Below are 26,847 nucleotides of genomic sequence, written 5' to 3' on the forward strand. Positions count from 1 at the left end.
TCATTTTTCCTCAAGTATGCCCTTGTTACGGCATTTACCCGTTTATGTTTCAGAAGAGAATAGGGTAAAAATTGATTTAATGGAGCTAGAAATAGAATGGAGCAAAACCACAAAAATCTAAAGATCTGCTTGTCCTTCAGACAGCTTACACGAACAGGTACTCGCTGCGACTAATTTTAATCGATTGCTACCTCTTTACAAGCCTTTCTGTGGCAAGACAGAGCTGGAGAAGCATCTGGGAAGAGCAAAGTGCATGAAGTTAAATGGGTTTTGACTGGTTTACACTGTTGTAACACACAGTGCAAACAGAAGTGCCTGTTGTAGCTCGTGGTGCAACTTCACAGAACCCAACAGCTCCCGGGACCGGCACAGCAAACACTGCTTTCAGAAAGCTTTCTCCAGCAACACCACTTGCCAGCCCAAGTGGCTGCATCTCTTTTTCTCTGCCTCCAGGGCTGTGGGCACTGCCCTTTCCCCGCATTTTGAAGCTCCCTGCCACGGCGAAAACAAGAAGCCCAAAACTGAGCATCCCTGGCTACAGACCATCCATCCCTGGTGTGTCCCTTAACCTAGTCCAGGACGGATTTTCTTAACCTTCCCTTGCTTTTCAAATTCTCCCCCTATCAAGGTTAAAACTGATTAGCTGCCAAAACAGTGGGATAACGTGGTGAAGGTTCAGGCTCTATTGCTCCTCTGAAGGATAACTGCTCTTCTGTGAGCCATTGACCAAGAAGAGGCACATTAGAAGAAGCCACAGGGTATGCCGAGCGCTCCTGCAAGGGGCAATTAAACTCTTTTATGTGCCAGAAAACGGCTGCGGAGGTGGGAGAGGCTGCCCACAGCCCTGGTGAGCCCCAACGCATCTGCAGAGGGGAGCTGAGCGGCGCAGAGCGCTGGGCTGTCGTCGCACCACCACTGTCCTGGTCACTGGTCCCAGTCCCGCACAGGGGCTACCAGCCCCGCCGCCGGCAGTGCAGAGCCTCTGGGATGAGTTTTGGTTGCCCTCTGGTTCAGTTCTTTTGAGAAAGTCAACTGGGATCCAGCCAAATACCTCTACAGCCCATAGTCTTTCCTGCAGGGAGGATTCCTGGGAGGTTTTATGATAAAGGAGGAGACTTCACGGTAGCCAAAACCACCGCTGCTTCAGGCCAGTGCCCGGGTCCTTTGCTGCAGGGAGCACAACCCAGCGGCAGCCCCGAGGAAAACCACCTCTCCAACCCATCCCTGCTCCCTCTCCAGGACCTGCTGGTCCAGCTCCCAGGCTGCAAATGGAGGGGCGAGGGAAACCCAGACAGAAGCAACCTGTAATTTCACAGCACGAGTCTGCTGCGTGGACCTACCGCAAGCGCTCTGGAATCAGGAGATGGTCCAAAGCTGCCCGGTCTCTAATGTTACAAAGAAAAACTCCTCTCCGGCATTTTTCTTAAAGCCTCAGTCCCAGGAACCTTGCAATTACTTGCTAACTGAGCTTTCAGGTTTATTTTTTGGTTTTAGCCTCTTGCAACTGCAGAAAAAGCCCAAAGCATTACTCAAGTGCTCCCTAATCACTTTAAAAAAAAGGCCTCTAGAAACAACCCTACAGTGGTGGTGTTTTTAAAAGAAATAACCCACTTTCAGAGCACGTAAGCCACACACCCTGAATTCTCTGCAACATCCACAGACGCCTGCACAGGCACGAGAGTGCTGCAAACCCACGCACCCAGCCGGGGAGCAGAAGACCCTGGCAGAACCAACAAGCCCCTTCCTCAAGGGACAGCCATCGTGAGAACGCAAAGGACAAGACTACATGCAGGCAAAGAAGTACCAAAACCATCCCCAGTTCCAAGCAGGGTTTGGAGCTCGACTTCCCCGAAATCCTCAGCCCCACACGCCTCCTGCAAGTTCTGCCCTGAGCTCCTGCTCTCAGAGCCTTGCACCCGCAGCCAGCCCTTTATGTCCCAGTTTACCCTCAAAAAATTACATCTGGCAGCTCCTCAGGAGAAACAGCACTGTGAAAACACACACCAGCGGGACCCCGGCAGATGAGTGTTAACCCTTCATCCTCCCCCAAATCCCTCATTTTCTTCCCTTTTTCATCTCCCGTTGGCATTTATGGTCTCCAACCAACACGATAACCAGCGCGTCCCAGTTTGCCCAGGAAGGGTGGAGGAGAAGTTTTGATCCAAGGACGGGCTGAACGCAGCCAGCACTAATGGTGAGACGACAGCGAGGGGAAATTTCATCAATGCACAAATGGAATTTGCCAAGAGGCATTTTAAGAGTCAATTCTTCACACTCCAGTAATTAGAACAATATTATGAAAAAAGGCGAGAGGGAGGGTGGGAGGCAGCGCGCACACTGGGACTTGGCTGGTGGAGGAAAGGGGCTGAGCAAACAAACAGAGTCAAGTGAGGCCTCAAGGCAAGAGTCCTTCACATGGTTCCCTGCAGGTTGGATTTAAACCAAAAGTTTATCCGCTTCCCAACTGTAGATTTTTCTATGCATGCATGTTTTCAAATAAAATTTCGTATTTACATCAAATATGGGCTAATGACCCTGACCTAACTTCCTTCTTTACCTCAAAAATACCATCAAGGTCAATGGTGGGTTTTTTCCCCCTTCCAGGCCAACACATTAAATTCAAGGTCCTGCTACAGACTCTCCTAGTGACTAATAAATCTCTGCGCATGATCTAAGACATCATAAAAGTCTAATCTCGTTGCGCACTCGGTCCCAAAAATCCGATTCCTGCAGAGGACCTGTCATCCAGGGCTACAAAAATCAGAACACCCCAAATTCTTGCATTAGCTGAAAAGGCTTAAAATCAGCTTCCCATCCAGCATCTACTATAATAGGATGAAACAGCCCAGCTGAAAAACAAAACAAAACCAAACAAACCTACACGCTGGTGGATCCATCTCTAACACCTCCCTGGCCGCTGGAGCAGCCTCTCCGGGGAACTGGTGGACAATATTTGCTGCTGCTCTCCAGCGTCCCACATCGGCGTGCCCATACTGCAGAGCCCTCGCAGCCAGCTTCGCCGTGTTATTTCCAGGAGCCAGAAAATTCATTTTTAAAGAAAAATTAATTTGCTGTGCAAATCTAGCTTCTGCAAAGACAGCCTGTGAGGAGAACTGATGCGTGGGGTTCGAGATAGACTGACGCTGTACAATGGTTATTCATATCTGCTGAAAGTGGGACTCAGCCAGTTCAATTCACATCTGCAATGAACTGTGATCTCAGCTCTGCTTCTGGAGCACAGAGGTCCTTTTGATAAATCTCTGCGTACAGGGACTAAAGCACTATTTCCGCATGAAAGAAATATATTCAATTTTTTTCAATAATCTTTACAGTCCACTGGCTTGGAAGACTGAGTTTCTCTTTCCCATCGGAGAGCTGTTGCACCCCATCAGGCTCAGGTACGTCGCTGGGACAGCAGAGAGCAATGCTCCGGAGCCCGCCGTCTCACACCCCAGCTCTCCAAGCACTTCTTTTACATTAGTTCTCCAGCAAAATCTCCAGTTTCTTTGTCTTTTGCATGTGCCCAGAGGAGACCAAGGTGCCACGGGAACACCCCTGATATCACACCCAGCGCTTGCACCTAAAACCCTCCCAGGATCCCCAGCTCTGATTATTTCTCAGTGCACATTTGTATCACTGAGACCAAAAGGTCTGTGTATGGGGAAGAATCTTTCCTCTTTTTTTTCCTTGAGAAAACTCTGCAAAGCTTTTCTTTGTCAAAACTCCACTTTTGTACCTGTTCTCTCCAGATAGATGTACGTTTTAAGTTAGATGCAGAAAACCAAGAGACAGAAGAGTACGCCTATACGAGAGCCATTGCTCTGGGTATAAGTGACATCCTCTGCATCTTCAAGGACCACACAATGCAAATATCTGTGCAACTACCTCCCTACTCACATGAGTAATTCGACTGTCTTCACTGAAATGACTCTTAAGGATGTGAGATAGTAGCACAGGACTGCTGGGTCTGTGACTGCTCCACCGTCCTGCAGGACCTGGACAAACTGCTGCTTCTTGGGCCACATCTACACCAGCTCTTCAGACAACACAAAAGCCACATATTGTATATAAGTTGTTCTCACTGCTCCATCACATTCAGACTTCAGCCTGTGGCAGAGCAACTGGGCATCACGCTCCAGCTTTGAGACCCTTCGTGGGCTTCAAGTCAGAGAGATTCTCCAGAGCTGCCTGAAGTCAGGGTGACCTTGGAGGTGGCAAACGGAAAAGGTGGAGAGCTGGAAATAAGCTCTTGCATGTGGCAGGAGTCGCGGAGAAGGTGCTTTTCATCAGCAACTGGCATCAACATTAAGGCAAAAAGATGAAGCCTTGCCCTAGGATTAGGATGGGAAACACCACCAGCCCCGGCCCCAGAAGAACATGCAAACTGCTGGCTCCGATTTATGTGTTACTTCCAACCCATTTGCACATAGCTCCTTCCCCTGAAGTATTAACCACCTTTTTCAAAACCTAAGTAACAGGCTGTGAAATCCCCACCATCTGTTAGCCAGGGAGAAATCTCCACCACAGCTAAATCAGTCTCTCCCACACAAGCCTTACTCATTAGTAGGAATGACTGCAAACATTTACCAAGTCCACACTGGCTCAAAAATTCCTAAAATTACTCACAACAGGCCTGGAATAGGCAACCTTGACAAACGCAACTAAGTGCAATGTGTCCACATCATTAGCTTTACCCAGGGTGCATTAAGGCTGCTTTCTTGCTACCGTGATTATGCTTTAATACGCAATTAGTGGGAAGACAACGATGTCGAAGAGGAGAACATCTCACTTACGTGCACACCATTAAGACTGAGAGCGTAAATGAACTCGCGGCGGCATCACCATCTGAGGCTCGTTAACTGGAGCAGCAAAGCACCGAGGGCGAGCGAGCGTTGCCGTCCCACCGCAGGTACGGCCAAGGGCTGCGCAGCCACGCGTGCCACGGTCACCCCATCTCCCCTCCTCTGCCAGGTTTGGAGCCAGGCAAGGAAAGGTCTGCAAGAGCTGGAAAATACAAAGGTTTCTTTCCCCAAGAGAAACGCTCACATTTTTCCAAAGGGAAATTGATACTTAAGATAATTACACAACCCTAACAGATGGTTTTCAGATGTCTTGGGTCATCCTGGCCTCACCTGTGGTGTTCAGAGAGAAGCTTTATAAAACCTATTCAAAGCAAATTGCTCCCTACCAGCACCGCAGATGCAGTCCAGCCCCGGATCCCGTGTTACAGGCTGGTTCCCAGTCTGCTGCGCCCAGCACAGCCCCTGCACACAGACCGACCCAATGTCCTGCAGCTCCGGGATATTTCTCACCAAATTTTCCAGCCCTCTATCCCTCGCATGCACGCATGCCAACGCTGCACCCAGCCTGCAGCAGACAGGTGGGAGGAATCCTGAATGTACAGGGAGTTTTTGAAGGAATATTTCATTTCTGAAGGAAAAGGGAAAAAAGGAAAAAAATAAAAAATACCCCTATCTGGAAGCTCTCCAAGAACAAACAAGCAGCCCATTCTGACAGCCAGTGGAACAAAATAGTCTGAGATGGTTGTTTTTGGGGTTGGGGGTCGTCGTGTCCCCCCCCCCCCCCTTTAACTTCCCCCCATGAAGAAGTGTGGGAGGGAGAAGAGAAGCCTCCTCACCATCCCTGGACGAAGGTAGCCCTGGTTTCTAAAGCTGTCCCTGCAGGTGGACAGGACCCGCCGGTCAGCAACCTGAAATCGCTCGAAAACCAGGAGACTCGGAAGAGACCGAGACTGGGCGAAAGATGGAAGCGTGAACAGCAAACCTCGCCAAAAGCAAGCTCTGCTGAGACGCGGAGGTTTCAACGCTTTTTTTTTTTGTGTGCGCTGGTTATTTGCTGTGAAACATTAACATTTCTTTTGCAATAAGCGACTGTCCAAATGCAAAGTATCGATCTAGTAGGAGCACGGCGGAGCCCCAGGCTCGCCAACCAAAGCCCACCTCCCTCCGAGCATCCCGGTCCTGTCCCCTCTCCCGGGACAGGCTGGGGAAGGGGCACAGGACACCCGAGCTCCTCTTGGCATCAGGACGTTTGTGTTCAGCTGTGATATTTCAGTGTGCTAACTTGTACCAACCCTCCTCTGCCCCAAGAGGAATCGTAATTTCCTACAGAAGCTTCCCACCCCCACTCCAGTTTTCTTGACTGTTTCATGGAGAAGATGCTGTGCAGAATTATCCCGAGTACTGGAGTTTGTGGAGTTTGGCTGTGCCAACATTTTCAGGCTGATAGTTTCACTTTTTGCGTGCTCTGCTAAAGCACGGTTACACCCACATGTTAATCTGTTTGAAGAAATGTTAATTATTATTGTAACCAAAGCGTTTGGCCTTGGGACAGTCTCCTCATCAGACGCTACTCTTCCAAGAGGCTGAGAAATCTGCAGAAGGTTTTAATGAAGAAATAGAAGAGCTCTTTAGAAAATAAAAAATTCCTTTTATTTCCAAGACTCCCTGAAGTGATTATTACCTGGGATGTATTTCCTTCCTTTCCCAAAGCACACGCACACTGAACAGTTAAGCTCAAGGGATGGCAGCTGCACTAATTGAACAGCAAGACATACAAAGACTGACTCTGCCTGTTGACATCTTTCAGTCACGATGATGCTCACTGTATCATTAAGTCTCAAACGCCTGATGATATAATAAAGGAAAAACATCTCCAGGGGTTCAAATGAAACCAGGCATTTTTCAAACGATAGCCAAGAACTGTTGGGTCACCCAAAAGAGCCTGCCTTCTTCCCCCTCCCCTTTTTGGAGACACAGACTGGAAGATGTTTTACGACTCACAGGTTTTTCAAGGAAAAAAAAAGAAAATTCTTTTTTCCCCAATCTTGTCTAAAATTACTGCAAGGAGAGCTCAGACAAATCAAGAAGGTAAAGGAAAATCAATTTCATACACATTAAGGATATGCATTTATCCATGTCCTGATCAATACCTCGGATTCCTTGCACGTTAAAGCACTTCCATCACTGTTTAAGGCCGAACAGCAGAATTCTCCCATCCAGACTATGGGAGTTACGAAAGATCCTGCCCATGCTTGTTTGATCCGAAACATAATACCCCTTAACGTGACCCCTTGGAAAAATACTGGGGAAAGCAGCCAAGAAAGGGGGGGGGGGGGGGGGGGGATTTAAAAAAAAAAAAAAAAAAAAAAAAAAAGGGCAAAGCTTCCCAGAATGAACATTTCTGGCTCTTTCAGATCCACTGAGATGCTGCACCATCTATAAACAGTCCAGATTTGCGAGTAGGAGAGAGAGGAAGGGCAAAAAGCAAGGAGAATTTGCTACAGCACAGCTAAAAGCTTCTGCAGCGGTGAATATCAAAGGGCCACCGCCGCTGGTGCCCGACTCCTGCTCTTGCTCCAGCCCAGGAGCCAGTCGCTGGGACATTTTCATCTGCTCTGTGCAGACACTGGGCTCCCGACCCACGCCAAAGACCTTACAGCACCTCTCCTCCATGCTCCCCAAAATCAGAGCAGCTTTGCAAATGGTAGTAACTCCCACGGCGGCGTCTGCTCGTGCTGGTCTCTCGCTTGCTCAGCGATGCACAAAGTGCTCGGCAAAGAGCTGAGCTTCTCCCCGGGAAAGGCTCCCTGCTACGACACCTTGGCAAAAGCCCCCAGGGGTGCCCAGCTGCCAAAAAGCTGAACATCGCTCCGGGCTGCGGAACCCGACGCCACGAAGCATTTCTTGGCAAAGAACCCAGCCCCGATAACCGGAGACCTTGGGTGAATGTGGGTGTCCGCTTTCGGCCACGTAACGTCTCACCAGCCCTAATCCCAAGCAGAAAAAAGCCGGCTGTCAGCAGAGACCTGTGGGAGCCCAGCGTGCCCCTTTCTCCTTTCGGCCACGAGGACACGAGGTGACACCAGGACCACGGCTTGGGGGTTCAGCTGCCAGCTCCCCTGCCTGGGCTGGTAAAACCCAGGTGTTTCACAGAGGGGCTTTAGGGTGCAGTGAAAGACTAACTGCATTTTATCAGCGATTTGTTGCCTGTGCGCAATTTAAGGCTGCGGTGCTGTTACTGGCCCCCTGAAGACCGCAAAACACACCAGCGCGGCCCTTTTGACATTAACTGCGACGCGCAGCTAGGAAGATTCACAGGCCACCAGGTATTTCAGGCCAATATTCATAGCAGAGCAGGGAGGATTTCCAGGATTTGGAGCCTAAAAATGTACATTACTCGAGGCGCAACAGCACCTACCACATCCCTCATGGCAAACACCGCCCGGGGAAGGGTCCTGAGCACGGCACGGCGCTGTGCAGCGGAAAGCACTCTCTGGTACACGCTTGACTAGCCGCAGAAATCTGTAATTCATTTACCCTGTATTTTAGGGAAGTTCAGCATCAGGGTTTCCTGTACATACTTTTAGCGTTCCGGCTGAAAACATCTGCTGGACACGCTGCACCTGCTAACGCAGCCCCGCCACGAACCGCAGCACACGTCTCCACGGTGCCCGGGGACAGGAGGACGGGAGGGGGGGTCCCTGCATCACCCCACGTCCGACAGCATCACCCGAGACTAACCTCCACCACGGGAGGGACACGGGCGACAGAGCTCGGGACATGTGGAGCGTGAGACAAGCAGCCCCCAAGTCCAAACGAACCCTCAAAGTTGGCAAAAGGCTGGGGGGGGGGGGGGAAATAAACCCAACCCATGCTGTTCCAGTCTGCTTTTGCCATTTGTAGCACTCATCCCGATACCCAAACCTCCAGTCCAATTCCAGCAAGGCCATTTAAAACACAGGTGGCCAAACTTCAGCTGACTTAACGCCAGCTGAGCAATGCGCCAGCAAGCACAGAAGGGACCAAACATCACCCGCGGCTCCTGCAAGCGACGAGGGAGTTAATCATTAACGGGCAGGTGGTGACATCCCTGCACAGGCACGCCACGAGCTGCCACGGCAGGGCTGCCTTCCCCACGCTCTCACGGCTTCTCCCTCGGGCAAGCGCCGCAGCACCCAAGGACCCTCGACAAAACCCCGCGGGCAAGCGCCGAAGCCGCACGTGAATTTTCAGCTCGTTGGCAAAACGCTTCGGTCGCTTCTGAAAAACGCAGCGGTGGTCCGTAAAGCGCAATATTGCCCCGCAAGGGCTGTGCTGCTCTGCACGTGGAGGGACAGCGTGGGCGCAGGGTGCACCCGTGGCTCCTTCTTCGGTGGGGACAATGTCACGGCAAGCACCGGGCAGGCAAGGGGTTAAGTGGGTTCTCGGTTTCTTGCATGCAATCACTCACACAATTCTCTTTGCAGGCCAGTTACTCCACTGCTCTCTTGGGAATTTTAAAAAAAAAAAAAAATAAAAAAAAATAAAAAAAAAAAACACACGGCCTTCTTTTGGAGCATTCTTCTCACTTCCCACCCCACCCACTGCACACGCGCTGTGCGACTTATCCAGCAATTAGAAACGTTTTCATCGGCGATAGGATCCCTTTCTCGACACGCATCCAACCACCACGTAGCAGCCATCTGAGTAACTGGCACGGAGGAACGCAACACGGGAAAGTCCGTCCGGCTGCCCCGGTTCTCTGGGGGATTTGTAAAGAAGCAGGAGGGGAGGCACAGCCGCCGGCCCCGGCACCGCAGAGCCGTGGATGGGATGCCATGCTCGGCTGCCTGTAGCGCTGTCAAACCCTCCTCTCTGCTCCCGGCTGCTATCGCTTCATACGCTCAGCGGTGCGTACAGAAAAACGTACTGCTTTTCATTTGCTCTTGGCTACAAGAGGTCAGAAAAAAAAACCCCAAAAGTCAAGAATGGGAGAAGGAGAGCTGCTCCCACCGCCAGCGGGTCAGCTGCGGGAGTGCAGGCGTTGGGCTTGCTTTGTTACAGCACCAAAATGCAGCCATTTATCCAAAAGCCTTGCAATTTTCGACTACCTATATTATTTCATCTCTCTCTCTCCCCTTTTCTCCCCCTTATATGCCCAGACTATGTTACAAAGGCAGCCTTTAAAATACTGCTGCAGGGATATTGACTTGTACGTGAAGTTAGAGATGATGGAGGGAGGGGAATTCTCAGCAGAGAAACAGAGAAAAACACAAACCCCCGACTCTCAGTTATTAATCCCTTAAATAATTCTGACAGCGCTCCCCACCCTCCTATCTGAAACCAAGCAGAAAACTCAGCTTTCTGACTCTCTGCAAGACGATGACGTGTGTCTGTGTCAGAGAGGGACGGGGGGACGATGGCAGTCGAGCCCCTTCGTGGCTCTCCCATCCCGACGGGCGACGAGGTGGGACCTCTCGTTTTGCAGATTCTCCAGCCGCAGGGAGCTGGTGATGAAGCCGGGGACAAATCTGCAACAGCATCCAGCGAGGACAGCCTGGATCCCCGCCAAGGGCTTTCCAAAAGCTCTCCACGCTGGCTCATCGGCAGGAGGAAGGGGACGCCTTTACACCAAAAATCATTCTGAAGACACAAATGCTTTGTAGAGGGCACCCATCACTTTTAACCGTGAAAGTACCGGCACACATCCCCTCTTTGGCAGCTCCCACCACCGCGGCAGCTCTTGCCGCAGCCGCCGGAGCGTGCCGAGCTCCGGGCCGCCCTCCCCGTCATGCACATCTCCTCCCCAGACATGCGAGACAAGCCATGTACGAGTTCTCCGTCAGCCACCCACGGGTCACACGTGCCAGCGAACCTTGGTGGATTCAATTAATTGAGAGGGAGGATTGATCCAGACCCCCCTCCTCTGAGCCCTGCTCGAGCAGCGAGGTCGGTGCAGCTCTCACCAACCTCTGGACCAGAACCAACGGAGTGAAAAACACTACTTTAATCTCAGTATCAATATCTCCTCATTTTTCAGCTGACCTGTGACTCGCTTCCCTTTTTCATTTTTAGAACAGCATCATTTTGTATCCGTGGGTCAGGGTAGGAAAGACCCTATCTCGCAAAAATGCTTTCTTCGAAGAGTACAGGAACTTCAAAAGAAAGTAAGGACAATTAAATACACGTCAGGAGAGCTGAGAGGAGTGGGAGGCTAACAAATGGCACGCTCCACAGGTTTATGAATATTTGAACTATATTTCTAAAAAAAAAAAAAAAAAAAGTACATTACTGCAAGTTATTGAAAATGAGTAACTCCCTTTAATGAACCTTGCTACCATCATGCTGACTAATAGAGTGATAAAGAGTTTAATCCATATTTATGTACATTTTTTCTCATTATAGTTGGTGCCAATAAATTAGCAAGTCCAATAAGAGTTACATTTTATACCACCACTGCTATTAAATGTGCATGAAGTAGTGTGCAACAGCACACTGTACATGAGCACTAGCTTTTAATTTTATTTCTTTTTTAGGAGCCAGGCTCTACTAGCAAAGACTGGGCACAGTACCCCGGCAGAGAACCCCAGTGCTCATTCTTGCAAGATCAGACCCTAATTTGGGATGAAGCAATATTAACAGGGGTTTTCTTCCTTGGAGCACTGCATGCTGCGCTGCTTCTGCGTCCTGCAGTGGAGACAGAGCCACGGAGAAACACTTCTGCAGATGTCACTAGTGATTACGGATAGCTTTAAACTTTAAAGGAATAAGATGTAAAAAAAAAAATAAAAATGAAATTAAGAGCCAACTTGTAGAAACCAATATAATAATATATTCTTTTAAGGTGTCTTAAAGAGGCACAGCTAGAAATACAGGCGGTCAGCATCTCAGGTCACTTTTGGAAACCTCTGTCATGAAAGACAGCATGTCCTTGTCACAGCGGGATTGCTTAACAACTGGACATTGGGGAAAAAAACTGGCTGTGAGCAATTTAAACTGGCCTTTCGACTCCCTTGGGTAACTGGGAAACACTGCAACCGAGTTTACAAGAAACATGACGCATCTATTTGGCAAAAGCCTGCACTTGCCAATTACCCGACATCCCACGAAGGCAGAGATGGAGCTTTTCAGCTCCACAGGAATTTTGGCCGGAGAAGCCCATGTGGTTCACCATCCCATTTCACCAGCTGTTATCCTGGTGACAGTAGGGAAGAAGTAACTTCCCAAGCTTAAAACTCAAGCAAGTAGCAAAACCAGGGGTAAAAACTCAGGTTCCTGGACTCGAGCAGTCCCCAACCACGCTTGGTCCTTCGGAGGAAGCTCCGTCAATCCTACGGCAGCTCCTCCTGGCTGAAGCCCTGGCTCAGAACCCGAAGGGAGGTACGGAAACCTCTCTCAGAAAAACAGCTGGTCAAGGCAAAACGGAGGGATCTGATTTTTCTTCCTCTTCTAAAGCACTAGTGTTTTTCTCACACTGAGAAACCCCGAAGGACCCTGCAGATTCCAAAGGACAAGCCCTTTACGTATAGGTTGGCACCACATAAACGCAAGCCCCTGCCTTTCTACTCGGTAATTACACTGCAGCAAACCCAAATGTTACTAGTAATTGCTGTCTCGCTGGCCTTCTGGTTTGGAAGAGAGAAATAACTACTTAAGTGGCATCCAGAAAGGAAACACCCAACACTACTCCACCAAGGTTCCTATGTAATTAAACAGTTGACTGTTACTGTGCTCCGTTCAGAAAATTCTCCTACACGGCGTAAGTGTCTTGTAACCAAAAAATGCTACTGATCTATGGGATTAATAGCTCCAGGAAGAATTTTTGCGTGTGTGAAGTTTGTGTTTGGCCAGTGGGAACGTGGATTAGAGGCTCCTTTTGCTCTCCCTGTGACTCAAAACGGAAAGGCGCTTTGGTCAACAGCAGATTTTTCCCTGTTTATTTGCTTTGCCACTGTTGAACACAGATCTGAGGATTATGTGGGAATGAAAGGTGGCAAAGACAATGGGGATGTTTTGACAGGCTTCCAGAGGGATTTAGGGTGGTGCAGGCTTGAACAGCTGATACCTCCACCAAACCGGTTAAAAACTGCACTGGGAAAAGATCAGCGAGGTTTTTGTATACAGAATCTGTGCCTCCCACATCTTAGAAGGTTGTTTAAGGATGATGATGCACATGAAAATAAGCAAGATCCAGGCAATGAAGTACATTTAGATTTCTTGGAAGTTTATGACAAGTTTCCTTCCAAAGTCTCCTAAAAAACTAACTTGTCATGAGGTAAGAGGGAATGACAAGTCATCTCCCCTTCCCGAGTCACAAACCTGAACGTCCCCCACAAAAAGTGAACAGGAGAAGGAGGGAATAGCTGTTCCCTAACCAGACCAAAAAGGAAACCAAGCTGTGTTCGGCTGACGTGTTCCAGCAGTGTTTAACGCCAGGCTCTATTAACAGGCATCTTAGGCAATTTGAAACAGGACAAAGCAAGAGACAATGTGACGATAAAGCAGCATTTTAATTAGCAGCGGTTCTTTCCCCAGCCCAAAAGGTTCCTTCTGTGCATTCATATTCCCAGAGCAACAAAAGCCTTCTTGTATTTCATAAATCAAAAAATTCATAAAACAAGCCCCTGCAATTGCACATTCCAGATAATGGTCCAGAAATAAATTAGGCAATAAATATCAAATAATATATCCCCATCAGCAGTGAAAATCTACTCTTTGGATAATCAGAAGAGAAGATGCCTTCCAGCAGCTTATGCCTGGTAGCTCAAAATAGGTAAAATAGAGAGCTTGAATAAATCTTTTAACACCTTTTCCACTGAAGAATATAGCAATTGTCCTGTGTAATAGTTTTCCCTGAGCCCAGTATCCATCAGAGTAACAGCCGAGCTCTGACGCTGTTCACGTCAAAAGTCAGGGTATCAGAACAACAGCCACTTGTCAAAATCCCATAGAATTTTCCTCCCTCATAGCTGGGTCTTGTTCAGCATTTGGTGCCATCCATCAGTTACACCAAAAAACCACAAAAACACACTCTCTCCTCTCCCATCTAGGTGACACACGGTGCAAACAACAGCCAGCACCTAAGAACAGCTGGGAGGAAAAAAAAAACCTCCAAACGCATTTGTGAGAAACTCAGTGGACTCATTTCTCACCCTGGCATGAAAATTCCTGACCCCCACAGACACTCACTAGCCATGTTACAAAACTGATGGCCATTTCAGTAAAGATTTATTTTTCTTTTTTGCTCGCAGCCGTGCACAGAGGCTGGGGAAGGACCGTGCGAGGTCTGCACCCACATTGGGCCAAAAACCAGAAGCGCTTGGGGACGAAGGGTCCTTGCCACGCGGTTGGTACAAAGCTGGGTCCGGGCTTGTAATGATTTGTAACACTGCTATAGGGAAAGGTGCTGCTGGGGCGGCAGGGTTCAGTCCCGGGCTGGTTGGAGCAGGGACGATGTTTAACACCGGTTTGAATGCACTGTCCCTACGGGGAGCTCAGGGACAAGGAGATGGTGTGGCTTTGCCCCAGTCACCCAGCACCCAGTCCCCAGGGCTACACCTTCCAACAGGTCTTACGAACACATAGATACAAAGGTGTTCCGATTCCCCCCAAAAAAGACATTTTTCACGTGCTTTAGAGACTGATCCCAGAGGGTTTGTAATCTAAAGCAGAAAGCTTGAAGGCGTGATCTCCCTTCACGAAGGACACACCAGAATCGACCCCTAGAAATGCAGGCTACCATGAGCGCAGGGGAACAGGTGCCCAACGCATGGGTTAAGGGTGCAGAAGCGGCTCAGAAAACCACAAAACCTTCATATTTTCCATCCAAAACCTGCAGCACAAGTCTGGAGAACTGCCCCGGTGCCAGCTCCGTCACTTCCCAGGAGCTCAGGAGTGACTCTTACCTTTCCAAAGTCCCGTACATCGAAGAGGTCAAAGGGATCAAACAGATCGCTGTTTCTTAACCCAAATTTGTCGTGACACACTTTTAGGAAGGTTCGGATGTTCTTCAAACAGAGAAACTGGGGGAAACAAAAAAGAAAGGGAGGGGAAAAGTGAGCAAGACGGGCACAAATTTTAACTGAGATTTACTGAGTTAAATTCACATGCGAGACAAGTTAACAGACTTAGAAACTTGCACTGAAAAGCCAGGCATTAGTTTATTTGTTGTTACTGAAGATGTCGGGATCCTGGTGCCCCATGTGGACTCCTGTGTTCTCAGCTGCGCACCAGAAACAAATGCCCTTTTGAAAAACAAGTTTCACATAAGGTAACATTGCAGAAGGGTTGGAAAACTCAAGCCAGGACGGTTCCCTTTCAAGGTCGAAGCCAAATATAAATTACAGCTGATGTTCTACCGAAGCCCAGTGTTGAACTTTTAACCATTTCCAGCATGATCCCATTTGGTTCCCTACAGAAGGGACACAGGTTACAGCGCTTACTGTACGTATTGCTGTACATCTGTACGCATGCATGCATACACACGTCCCAAACAAAAGACTGGGACCGTGAAAATTAGGTTTTTTTGCTTTGGGGTCCAAAACAACGGACAACTTATTCAAGTCACATTTGCTCCTTTAGCCTCGCATCCCCCAGATGCTGCAGGGACCATGAACGCTAACAGACCCATGAAACATCAGCCAGCCACGGGAGCTGCTCCCGACCCAGCTCAGATTCCCTTTCCCAAAACCAGGGCAATCCCTGAAACTGTTTCCACCAAGCTTTGCTCATTTTTAATCTTAGCCCATTTGAAGAGGCAGAAATCTCACCCCTCTAGGGACCACCCTCAGTTCTTCAGATAGCTCAACTAGCAGAGTGACATTATGTTTCTCTTTCAAGAAAATCCCATCACCGACTATAGCAATAATTGGTCATTTGTTTGCGAGCGTTGGGGATTTTGAAGTCTGGGGACTCCAGACGGTCTCACTCCAACAGTGATGCCTGGCAGCACAGGGGCTAAAATGAAAAGAATAAAAATCTGCTTCATTTTTTGCAGCTGCATCACCTATGTCCTTCATCAGGATGGACTGACTCTGCAGAGCAAGCCAATTAATTTCACTTCGTTCTGCATCCTCATGCTACTCCACAAAATACCTTCAATTTATTGCTGTAGTTTTAAACAACTCTTCTTTTTTTTTTTCCCCCAGCAAATTCCTCACAAATACGTAACAAATGCTTTAGAATGATAAGTAAATCAACCCATTAAAGGGGTGAATCATCCCCATGTGATAAATAGGCGCAAGATACAAGCTGCCTTTGGGTGGGTTTGGTCAGCGCGGTTTTTGTCACATGGCACTACCTCTGCTCCCCGAGTTGTCATCAAACCAACACCACGCAAAAAACCAGTGCTTGCAAACTTCTCCGCGAGTTCAAAGTAAAATAAACCAGCTTAATTTTCTTTTAATTAAAAGAATCAAAGCAGAATCTTTGGGGCCATCATATCTCCACAGGCATGACTGCGACGCAGCTTGTCGTTATCATTGCGTTTGGGATTATACGTGAGGTTTGTGGCGATGGATTAGCAAACCCACCTCATTATCAACAGGCCGATTCACCTACACAGAGAAAGAAATAACCTTTTACCCTTCTCCCCCACTCCAATCCCCTCTACATGAAGCTGCCGAGCGACAGCAGAGCTCCCCCAGCACAGGACATTCCCGTCGCATCAGAGCCTTCTCATTAGACCAGCAAGTGCCAGAGGCAGAAATTGCAAACAATTCTATTTTTCTAGGGCATTCCTCTATCTCACATAAACACTGCAGTAAATATAATCTGTCTAGACTGAGAGGTTTTTTTGGAATTGCTTTGCAGCCTCTCTCACTGGTACAGGTTATTTCATAACTTTATCTTCTAGGTCTCTGCAAGAATTTACACCCTGGGCAAACCGGCTGCTTGCAGCAGGGGTGTATTTTCTGTTGTACTGCAGTCTAATTGATTTCAAATTTCTAGCACGTGTTTATTTTAAATCCTTTTAAGCCTCCAGTTCTGAAAGTTAATGACACAGCTTATAGCCATAATTACACACAGCAAGAAGCAAGCTTCACCCGCAGAACTGCCCTGCCTTTCTGCGGCATTCGCCCCCCACCTCCCGCTCGCCCCAAAGCCGGGGCAGCCACAAAAGCTGAAGTGCTCGGGAAAGACGGACTTTCACAGCACCGATATTCAGCCAAGCGAAAGACACCCAACGGGTGGGAAAACCCGGTCCCTCTGCAAGACGCCTTTGTGGGTCAAATTCCTGAAATGCTCAAACGTCACACTACCTCCTTTCTGAAGGATCGCAAAGAGATCACACATCCAAACAAACGAACACCTCGTCCTGACGGTGTTTCTAACAGGGATTGAGCCTCAGCTCCATCACGAGTTTAGATCAGGCTGAGCTACCCCCATCTCAGCCTCGCTGACAAGGACAGGACCCACCACGCTGTTCCACCATCAGCTGCATCCAACTGTCTTTGCTCATCCAATTCAAACCTGGAAGCCATCTCGCCACCAGCTGCTAAACGAGCACAAGGCAAAATACCTTCTCCTGCTTTCGCTCACAGGCGTTTCGAGGTTGGTTTGCTGTTGATGGAAGACCACGAATTGCTGGCTTAATGGTGTTACTCAACGGCCACATGTTAAAATTAGCTACAATTGAATATGAGCTGTGCCGAGGCCATTTTATTTACCAGTCAATCACACCTTTGGACAAGTAAACACTCCGCAGGAGGAAGAGAGAGAAAAAAAATCAATGTTCTCCGTGGGGCTCATTCACCACCTGCCAGGCCCAAAATCAATGGTGTCATTTATATGCTTCGAGCGAGAGACCAGAGCTGAAGCAGGGTCCTGCGATCTCCTTTGGTGCGAGCGCCGGTGGGAGCCCAAAGCACCACACATCCCGCGTCCCACCATCGCCCTCCTCTGCACCCAAAGCGACCTCGGTACCCACCAGCCATCGCTTCTGGGGACAGACACCGTCACCAACCGGGATGCTCAGTTCTGGAAATAGACCCCAGAGACCACGGCATTTTCCACGGATACCGGTGTCTCCTACTGTACCACCAGTCGGGCTCCGAAAGCAGCCACAGCACAAGTCCCCGGCGTGGGGAGAGCTCCCCAAACACTGCAAAATGCATCCAAGGGGCTTTGGAGAGGGAAATTACTAAAGCCAGAGCAAAGAGGCAACGGGGGCAGGGATGGGACCGTACCACAGGGAGCAAGAAACTCATCCGGTAAAACAAAATACCTTGAAGCCTGCCAACAGATGAGAAAAGTCCGTGGTCAGTTCTGACCCGATGCTTTGAGGGTTGCAAGGAGCCAGCACTACAGAGAGGCAGCGGCGACAGCCCAGCTCCTGCTGTTGGCACAGCAGAAGGGCCCTGCCACCTGCACTCGCTGAGTTTCGGAACAGCTTTGCTTATTTTTAAACACTCTGCAACGCCGCAAGGTGAATAAACTGCTCTCGGCTACCGCCCGTCCTGCCCCAGCCCTGCAAAAACCTGCTTTACAAAGCAGGGCGGCTGCAATTTCGGCAGCTCCGCCTGGGCCCTGGCCTTCGTGAAGGCACGGCAGCGAGCAGCCCCCAGCACCTGGGACACGCTGCAAACTCCTCAGTAGCTTCTGGGATGTTCTTTTTTTTTAAAGAGGGTTTTCACGGCGTTATTGGGTTTATTGAATTCAGTAAGTTTAGAGACTCCTTGGGTGATCGCTGCACATAGAAAGGGTATTGCTGCCAAGTTTTCAATGCAGCTCAGGAAACTTGTCCTGGAAATTGATAAATACATTGGAGAAGCCTTCCGTGGAGATCGAGAAAGGGACAATTTGGTACTTGGGATAACCCCAGATACTTGGGATAACTCCACTTTGCACAGGGAGCTTAGAGGGACATGCCGAGCCACCCCGAACCCCGGGCTGGACGGGCAGGTCGGATGTTTGTGAAGTTGGAAACTACGACTCCGGGGGTGGGTGGGCAGCTCCCGGGAGGGTGCACGGTGGCTCAGCACCTCGCTCCTCCTCACGGCCCCGTTTCAGTTACCACCACCCCTCCCCGCGGTCCCCGTATGACTGGGCACCCGCAGCACCTGCGCTGACTAGACAGCGGCCATTTCCGATGCAAATTCATCAGAAAAAGATCCAACTACTGGAGGACGGTGGGGTTAGGTTGGAAACCGTCCCCCGGCCTCGGCAGAGCTGATGGCAGGCTGGAAAGCCGTGTGCGTCCCCGGTCCTCGTGTTTGGGATAGCACAAGGAGGGGAGGTGCGAGGCTTGGGAGTCTCCAAGAGACATTTAACAACGTGACAAAATGTAGGAAAAGGAAAGAAATGGGCTAGACGATTTTGTCTGGCGGGGCAGGATCATGCAACAGCTCACAGCTTTTTTGGAAAGGGCCTTTTGGAGAGGCAGCGACTGCCGGCGGCTGGGGTTAGCGCTCCGGGGAGGAGTGGGGCCGCACACAATAGCACCGGGCGCTGGGCACACGGCCACGAGCTGAACCGCGGCCAAAGCCGTGGGCTTGAAACGGGTCCTGCAGCATGCAAGGAATGCTGCAGCTTTGCCGTTTGAGATAACCCACTGACGAATGACGAAAGTAACTTTCTGTAGCGCTTCCTGACCGTGATGTCAGATTTCCTCTTATCTCGCTGCCGGCACGGCTCGAAACCACCAGGCGAAAAGTAAGTCCCTGACAGGGAGCTGCGAGCATCTGCTTATCACAGCCCTTGCAAACGGGGAAGGGAGGGTCTCTCATTGAGAAAACACATCATTTGCAACAATCAGTGGGAAAATGAGTATCCTGTGGCACAAACCTCTCAAGAAAGCCAAAGGACGCATCTCTTGAGTCATGTCGAGTTCCCCCGCGCTACTCTGACATTGCAAAGGGGCATCGGAACTCCCTTTACTTGTTCCAAAGTCAAGAGGGGAGAGAAAGTCCGAGAGCATCCAAGTACCCAGCAGGAACTGCAGGGCTGCAGGCAACATAACTCCACATTTAAAACTGCACAAGTCACGACCTTTATCTAATCTCTCCAAATGGCTCTGCCTGACCTAGCTCCTTCCACATCAAGGTGTTACCGGGAGAGTTTTGGGATAAGTAATAAGAGTCAAATGCACAAGCGGAGCTTGTATCACCCTCCACCAGCAGCACCAAATTTTTCACAGCTTTGTTTGTTCCTTCTCGTGCTTCACCCCATTGTCTGTGGTGGAAAGGAGCAGCCACAGAAACAATACAAAACATCTCTGCGGGAAATTTCCTTTCCCATTCACATTTGGATTCAAGTCGCAGCTCATCAATTACTTTAGATGGACAGATTAAATTCCGGGTTGTTGGACAGCAGATTTATCTATTGAGAAGTAGAGAATGAAATTATTTCTCAAATAATTTAGTGCTATTATTTCCCCCCATTTCAAAGACATTCCTATCGCAGAGCGCTCACGGGCTGGGCAAATTCCACTTAGCGAGACTGATTAATGAGCCCGAAATGCTGATGAGCACTGACCTCCCCACAGCTTCTCCTTCTCCTTACATCCACCCACAACCAAGGATTAACCCTAGGAGAGCACCTGAGGGAGAACAACCATTTATTTTGGCAAACACCCCACATCTCATCACCGGGAGGACCGGGAGAAAGCAAACCTGCAGAAAGCAAAGGTCCTTCCCGGCAAGGAGCATCAGCCAGAGCTCAGGGGGGCTACGAACCTCCTGAACAAGCTTGCCAGGAGCTTCTAGCTTGCCCAACAGAAACACAACACTGGGAGGCTGCCCAGCAGAAAGCCCAGCACCGCAGCACGCCGGGACAGGCTGCCGAGCCCCGCTTTGGTACCTGCTCGTCTCACACCTTTGCTCATCATCGCTCTGAAACGGGTCAAGCAGATAAAGAGCTCCCAGTTACCTTACGGGAACGTCCCATCGCCACGTACGGGCTCTCAATGGGAAGAGGTGTCTTGGATAACAATATTAAGCTCATGGACTGGAAACCAGAATATACGTAGAATTGTAAAAAACAATTAAAAAAAAAAAACCAAAAACAAAAACAAACAAGGGGAGGCTCTGGAGTAACTGATTAAATACACTGAAGTCACAAGCCTCAGCCCCAGAGGGACTGGAATGGCTTTTAGCAGCGCTCAAGTCAGAGTGGGCACAAACATTAACCAGAGCTCCTGGATTTCATACAAGACATGAACTACTGAAACAAGGCGAGGACCGGAGGCAAACACCTCCGAGGTGGCAGATGTTAAGAGGACGTGGGAAGAGCGAGAGACAGAGCACAGGGTCAAATGATTAAATCCAATTAGTCAGAGATACAGAAGAAACGTTCGGTGATATACTGAAGCATATACTGAAGATGTATCGGATAAAATCGCATCTGGTGCTTTCTCCGCTTGCAAGAGGAGCCCGTGCGAGGGCAGCAGCATCGTGTGTGTCCCCCGCCGGGGGTCCTGTCACCCCACTAAGCAGCACTGCACAGGCCAAGCCCAGCAATGCAGGAGCTCATCCTATTTTATCCTAGGAAAGTTTTGCTGACCCCAAACTCCCCCTGAGGACCGCCAGGCTCATTTCCTCCATTACACATGCTCCTTCAGAGAAAAAACGGAAAAGAAAAAAAAAAAAAAAAACCAAAAACAACAAAAATCCAGAAGCATGGATAAAACCCCCATCAGGCAGCCGTTGAGTCCAAGACGATAACACAGGGCTGCAGGAGGGGACAAGGATGAACTAACACCCCCCCAGTTTGGAGGAGGGAAAAGAAACCACAGGAACGCCCAGATGCTCGCGTCCTCCGAGGCAAACTCCCAACAGCAGCGACGACCTGAGCCCTCCCCGGCGGCACGGCAGGAGACATTCGTTAAAACCCACGCAACGAGCCAGCAAGACCCCTCATCGCATGGCCGAGAGCGCTTGGCTCAGCCGAGGGCGGCCGCTCGGCGGCCGTCTGTCCATCCGTCTGTCCCGCCATCGGAGGGTCACCCAGCGGCAGGCAGGGGCTTTAAATGAGCGGAAGGAAACTGCGACTTCCCAAAGAAAACGGCAGAGCCGCCGCCGATGACAGTACTTCCCTGCTTTGTGGAGCCCTCCGAGGGCTGCAAACGTAGGGCTCTGCTGAGAAAGTGGGAATCGTTAAGGTAAGGGCTTTAATTGCAATGCCTGCGAGTGCTTTAGCAGAGATGCTTACAAGGGCTGAAATTCTCTGCTCACACACCTAAGGTCTGGACGGCCCAGAGCTTTTGCCCAACCACCCAAAATGCAGTGGGTCAAACAGGTTCAGCTCCAGTCCAAACCCCAACCACAGGTTTGAGGTTTGTGCAACTAAAAACCTTGCCACCGAGGTTTTCAAAAACCCTAATCCAACTCCCTGCATCACATCAGGCAGCTGATTGTACTTCAGAGATTTATGGTTTAGATGTCTAAGCGATCTGCAGAGCCGTTCCCAGGAATACCAAGAGCTTCTTGCAAAATCAGGTGGGTGCAATCCTCTCTGAAGGCCCTGGTCTTCACCAACTCCTCCTCTAAGAGAGGGAATTTCAGGTTTCCCTCTGTGAAGGACAACACTGCTTTGAGCCATGTTACAAAATGAGAAGCAACACCCTTTTTTCCTTCGCTACCCCCTCCAACGGCGATGCATTTCGGGAGCTGAATGGAGAACACTGACTTCCCAACTACCTGACGGAAGGGCAAGTGGGTAGTGGGACGCTACCACATCCCTAACGACCTTGGACAACCCCGATGCCCTCGTGTTACCCCAAATCAGCATCTGCCGATGTGAAAATCCCTCCTGGGACGCTCTCCTGCTCCGATGATCTGCCCGGACGGTAGCAATGAGCCACATCCTTCGCAGCACTGGGGCGATGCCTGGGAAAGACCCGTGTTACATCCCCCCCCCAAAAAAAACCCAAAAAACCCAAGCACAGAGCAGCAGTTTTCTTTGCAGGTCCTATCCTGCCCCAGAGCTGCGTGGGGCTGGCTGCCGGGATGGGGGGCGATGGGGCAGGGAGCAGAGGCTGTTTGCAGCCTGAGCTACGGCCGAGTGTGGGAAGACCACCAGGTATCACTGCCACGCTTTAGAGGAGAAACCCAGCTGGATCTTTTGAGGCTTATCAGTATCGTAGGCAAATCCAACAAAGGGGTTTCTTTTCCACTTTCCCACACAATCCAGGGTTAGAGCCTCCGTCTCCTGCGTCCCAGATCTGGGCTGTCTCTGCGGTATATTTACCAGCAGGCTGCCAAATCCACGCTTGGCTTTAGCGAGCAACACGATACGAGACTCCGTAGAGTTTGAGAGCTGGAGAGCTTGGAAGGATTGCTCAATCTGCCCACGTTTGGCACCTTTGACGGAGAGTCCCCTTCCACGCTCATTAAATTCAGCCTTTTTCTCCTCTCGCTGGAAAACATGCAGCTGTGTCAGGGGAACTCAGTTAAGAAAGAGGCAGGGGGGGAGATGTCTTGGCTTTTGCTATTGATGTGAAGTTCGAAACTCATGTTTGCCTCACTGGGGCTCACACTTCATCACTCATAAAACATGACCATAGATAAAAGATGGGATATGCAAAAAAGGAATTGTGATTATAGCTGATCAAGAAATGAGATACCTTCCCACGCACTGAGTTTTCAGCAAAAAAAAATTCAAAACATTTTGGCCAACCCGAAGCTTTAAGACAGGACTATGACCTGAACCATGACAATCAAATTATGACACAGAATTCAGCTGCTGTTAAAGAAAATGAGTAATTGCGTAACCGTATATAGTGTTACAGTGTAATGATACGCTTACAGAGAACTTTCCAAGCAGTCATTGTTCTCCTGCTCTTCAGGCTGGTGCAGGGAATCAGACCATGATGAACTTTTGACAGGACAGCGATGAGAACAGCTACGGTATGTCTCCAAAATGAGTAAATAGCAGCCAAGTCAGGAAATCAAGCCTTGTCATGTCAAGTATTCGGGCAGACCCAAGAAAAGAAGCTCCAGGAGGTAGCCTGCAAGCCTGGGCCAGTTCAAGAAATTCACAGAACTTATTTTTGTCTCTTTAAAACCAAGCTGCCCTATATAAATGCTGAAGAGACAGGCTCTGAGAGTTTGGAGGCAGAAGCGAACCGTGAGGTGGGATCCGAGGTGGGTGCCTGCAATAGCTGACTCCAATATCATTTACGCAAAACTATCAAAACAGACTATTATTAAATAATAACCAAACTTGTATGTTGAATTCAAGACCTTTATATCAGTTTTACAGGAGTCCCATGTGAGCCCAGATTTAAATACCCATTGATATCTCCAGACCACCCCTGAGCCACCGGCTGTCACCATCAGAGAGGCACATCCTCACGTCAGGGCGCAGAGCAGTCTCACCGCAGACATCGTCTGCTTTTCTTTTTTAAAACACCCCAAGAAATCTTCTTTCAAAAGTTCTGCCATCAGATCACCGGCATACAATCTCCCAACATGCAAAAGACTTTTCTGGCAAGAGCTTGTACAGATGCCATTGCATTATTCATCCATCACGGGTATATGCAATTTTTCTACACACAATCAAGGTTTTGGGTGACCCGCTTCCAATTAGACTCACTTCACTTTCAGAAAGCCTCAGAAATCACAACTAAATGTGTTATTTTCCTCACCGCAAGAAGTGCCAGGTTACCTGCCAGGAAGCAGAAGTGCTGAACAAACGAACCCCTGATACATTCATCCCACCGAGCTGAAGCAGCGCAGCACGCAGAGGGAAAGCACCACCGAAAAGCAAAAACTCAGCCATGAAAAATATTTGTAACGCTGCATTTGTTGCGGCTTTCACCTTTTAAATTGGCAATGGAGGAAATAACGGCCTCGAACAATTGCAAACTTCTGTCATTTTGAAATCTGCAGAGTCTTGTGCTCCAGACAAGATCTGGAGATGATAGTTCAGCTTCCAGACCAGGCCCGAAGAACCCAAACCTGTAGCCGGCGCTGGCAGAAGAGGTTATACATCCCAGAAGATGGAGATAGCCCGCTCACGGTGACGGCTGCTGACACGCACCCCGACACCGTTACACCTGGGCTGCGTTACACCTTCCTGCGCCGTTGCCCAAGTTGCTATCTATTCCCAAAGCCTTGCTAAAAAATCAGGCCCGGTGGCTGACGAGGGGTTCGGTGAAAAATAGTTCCTAAATGTCACACCGGGGACAGGGATGGCATTATTAGAAGCAGACAACACACACTCAGAAAACTCAGCTTAATGGCACCAGGTAATGATGCTGAAAGATATCCCCCAGCTTCTTCCTAAAGAAGTAATTAAAACCAGAACACTACTTTTCACATTACGGATAACTGATGCAGACCTGCATATGAAATCAAGCCGCATTTTGCAATATTGAGCTCCCAATGAGCTTTTAATAGGTCTCTCGATGCTCCTCTGCCTCGTGACAGCACGCTGGGGCTCTGCACCGACGGCAGCTCCTCGCCGCAGAGACGGGGCAGCCCCAGAGCAGCTGAGCGCCTTCTTCACCCCCAAAAGCAACAGAAACGGGGTCCTGGGGGTTGCTCCTGGGCCGGTCATCCCGTGCATCGCTCCTCCAGCACAAGCTTCCAACGTGGGTTTGGTGGGAAGGGCAGGCAGTGGGAAAGAGGTAGGAAAACCAGACCTGCACCCCAAACCCTCTTACGCAAGAGGGATTTCAAAGGAAAACTCAACACAAATGACAGGACCTACAAGCCAGACCGTGCTTGCAAGCCAGAGGGAGCAACCCACTGCAGACCAGCGCTTTCCTGGGTAATCGGGAAGAGACAAGCATCGCATCTACCATTACGGACAGCAGCAGGAGCTGAACCAGATGCTGCGAGAGTCGAGCGAAGGGACCTGGGGTGCCTCTGCCAGCCAGAGTATGAAGCCTCCTTGTCCTTGGGGACGGAGAACGGACAGGCAGCCCTGCGGCCCCGGGAGTCGCTTGGGGCTTCTTCCTCTCCTCGGTATTAAATAATAAATGTTTTGTTGCATTTCAGTGTTGGGAAGAACCAAGGATGTGAACAGACAGCGTGAGCTGGAGAACAGGAAGGGCTTTTGTTTCTACCCATGGTTTAATTGAGGCTCATCAAGTTTTCTAGCTCCAGATTTCTTCTGCAGAAAATGAAGCTGAAACAGAGTGGCAAAAGCAGGAGCAGGGAGTACCACTGTCTGCAAGGTGACAGCCTGCCAAGAATGATTCTAACACGTGTGCAACGCACAGAAAATTGCTCTGGGTACACAAGGTTATTAAAAAAAAAATCTTAATGGAAAGAAAAATAAAAGGTTTTATAGCTTAACTGCTTTAGCGCTCGTGTTTTGGATCCAGGGACCAAGGCTAGACAGACACACGTGCAGACACACACCAGCCCCTGGAGCTCTCCGCTGAGCATCTGTGCCTGCAGGACGGCCAAACCAGACCCAGGGCTCTGTGTGCGCATCCCCTGTAAAGATTAATTTCCATAACGCCTGCGAGACGAGAGGCAGGACATCCCCCGACAAGGAGCAGGAACTTTGGTAGCATTGGCACACATCAGACTGATCCCAGCCCGAGTGGCTTGGGGTTATACAAAGACCTCTGCCATCGCCAAAATGAGACGAGGTCAAAAAAAAGAGACACCTCCAGCTTCATGTACTCTACAACTGCCTGCATGCTTTTGACTAAGATGTTATTAACAGTAGAGCCTACCACCTATTCAGCCCATCTTTAAGAACAAGAAGGGAGACCCAGGGAACTACAGGCTGATGAGCCTCACCTCCGTTCTGGAGCGTGCCCCTTTTGGGATCCCTTTCCCAAGGACAAGATGGTAAATCGGGAACAGTCAAAGTGGATTTAGCAACAGCAAGCCTCGCTTGCCCAACCCGATTGCTTTCTATAAAGAAACAAGAAGGTAGGCAGATGAGGCTGGAGCCGTGGATGCGACACACGACCTCCCTTCCCCACCGAGGGACCACGCGGGCTGGCAGAGCCTCTGCTATCCCCTATGGCCTGTCTATCAGCCACGCCCAGGAGAAAAATAGCTAACAAATCACCTATTTTAAAACGTAAAGGGGAAGTGGGGGTGGAAAGAGATGAACCGGGATGAAACACCCTGAATGATAACTTTTTTCCCCCCCATCAGTA

General features: G+C 49.6%; 1 protein-coding gene across 4 annotated transcripts in view; it reads right to left on the minus strand.

Annotated features, from left to right (window-relative positions):
* VAV2 (vav guanine nucleotide exchange factor 2) overlaps positions 1 to 26,847 on the minus strand; it is a 462,631-nt gene that overhangs the window by 100,792 nt on the left and 334,992 nt on the right. For all 4 annotated transcript variants that reach the window (XM_049833042.1, XM_049833046.1, XM_049833044.1 and 1 more), the window contains one exon: positions 14,687 to 14,803. In XM_049833042.1, coding sequence (XP_049688999.1) covers positions 14,687 to 14,803 — 117 coding nt within the window. The remainder of the gene's footprint in view (positions 1 to 14,686; positions 14,804 to 26,847) is intronic.

The sequence above is a fragment of the Accipiter gentilis genome, chromosome 29 (genome assembly GCF_929443795.1).
Source record: "Accipiter gentilis chromosome 29, bAccGen1.1, whole genome shotgun sequence".
In the NCBI taxonomy this organism is placed as follows: domain Eukaryota; kingdom Metazoa; phylum Chordata; class Aves; order Accipitriformes; family Accipitridae; genus Astur; species Astur gentilis.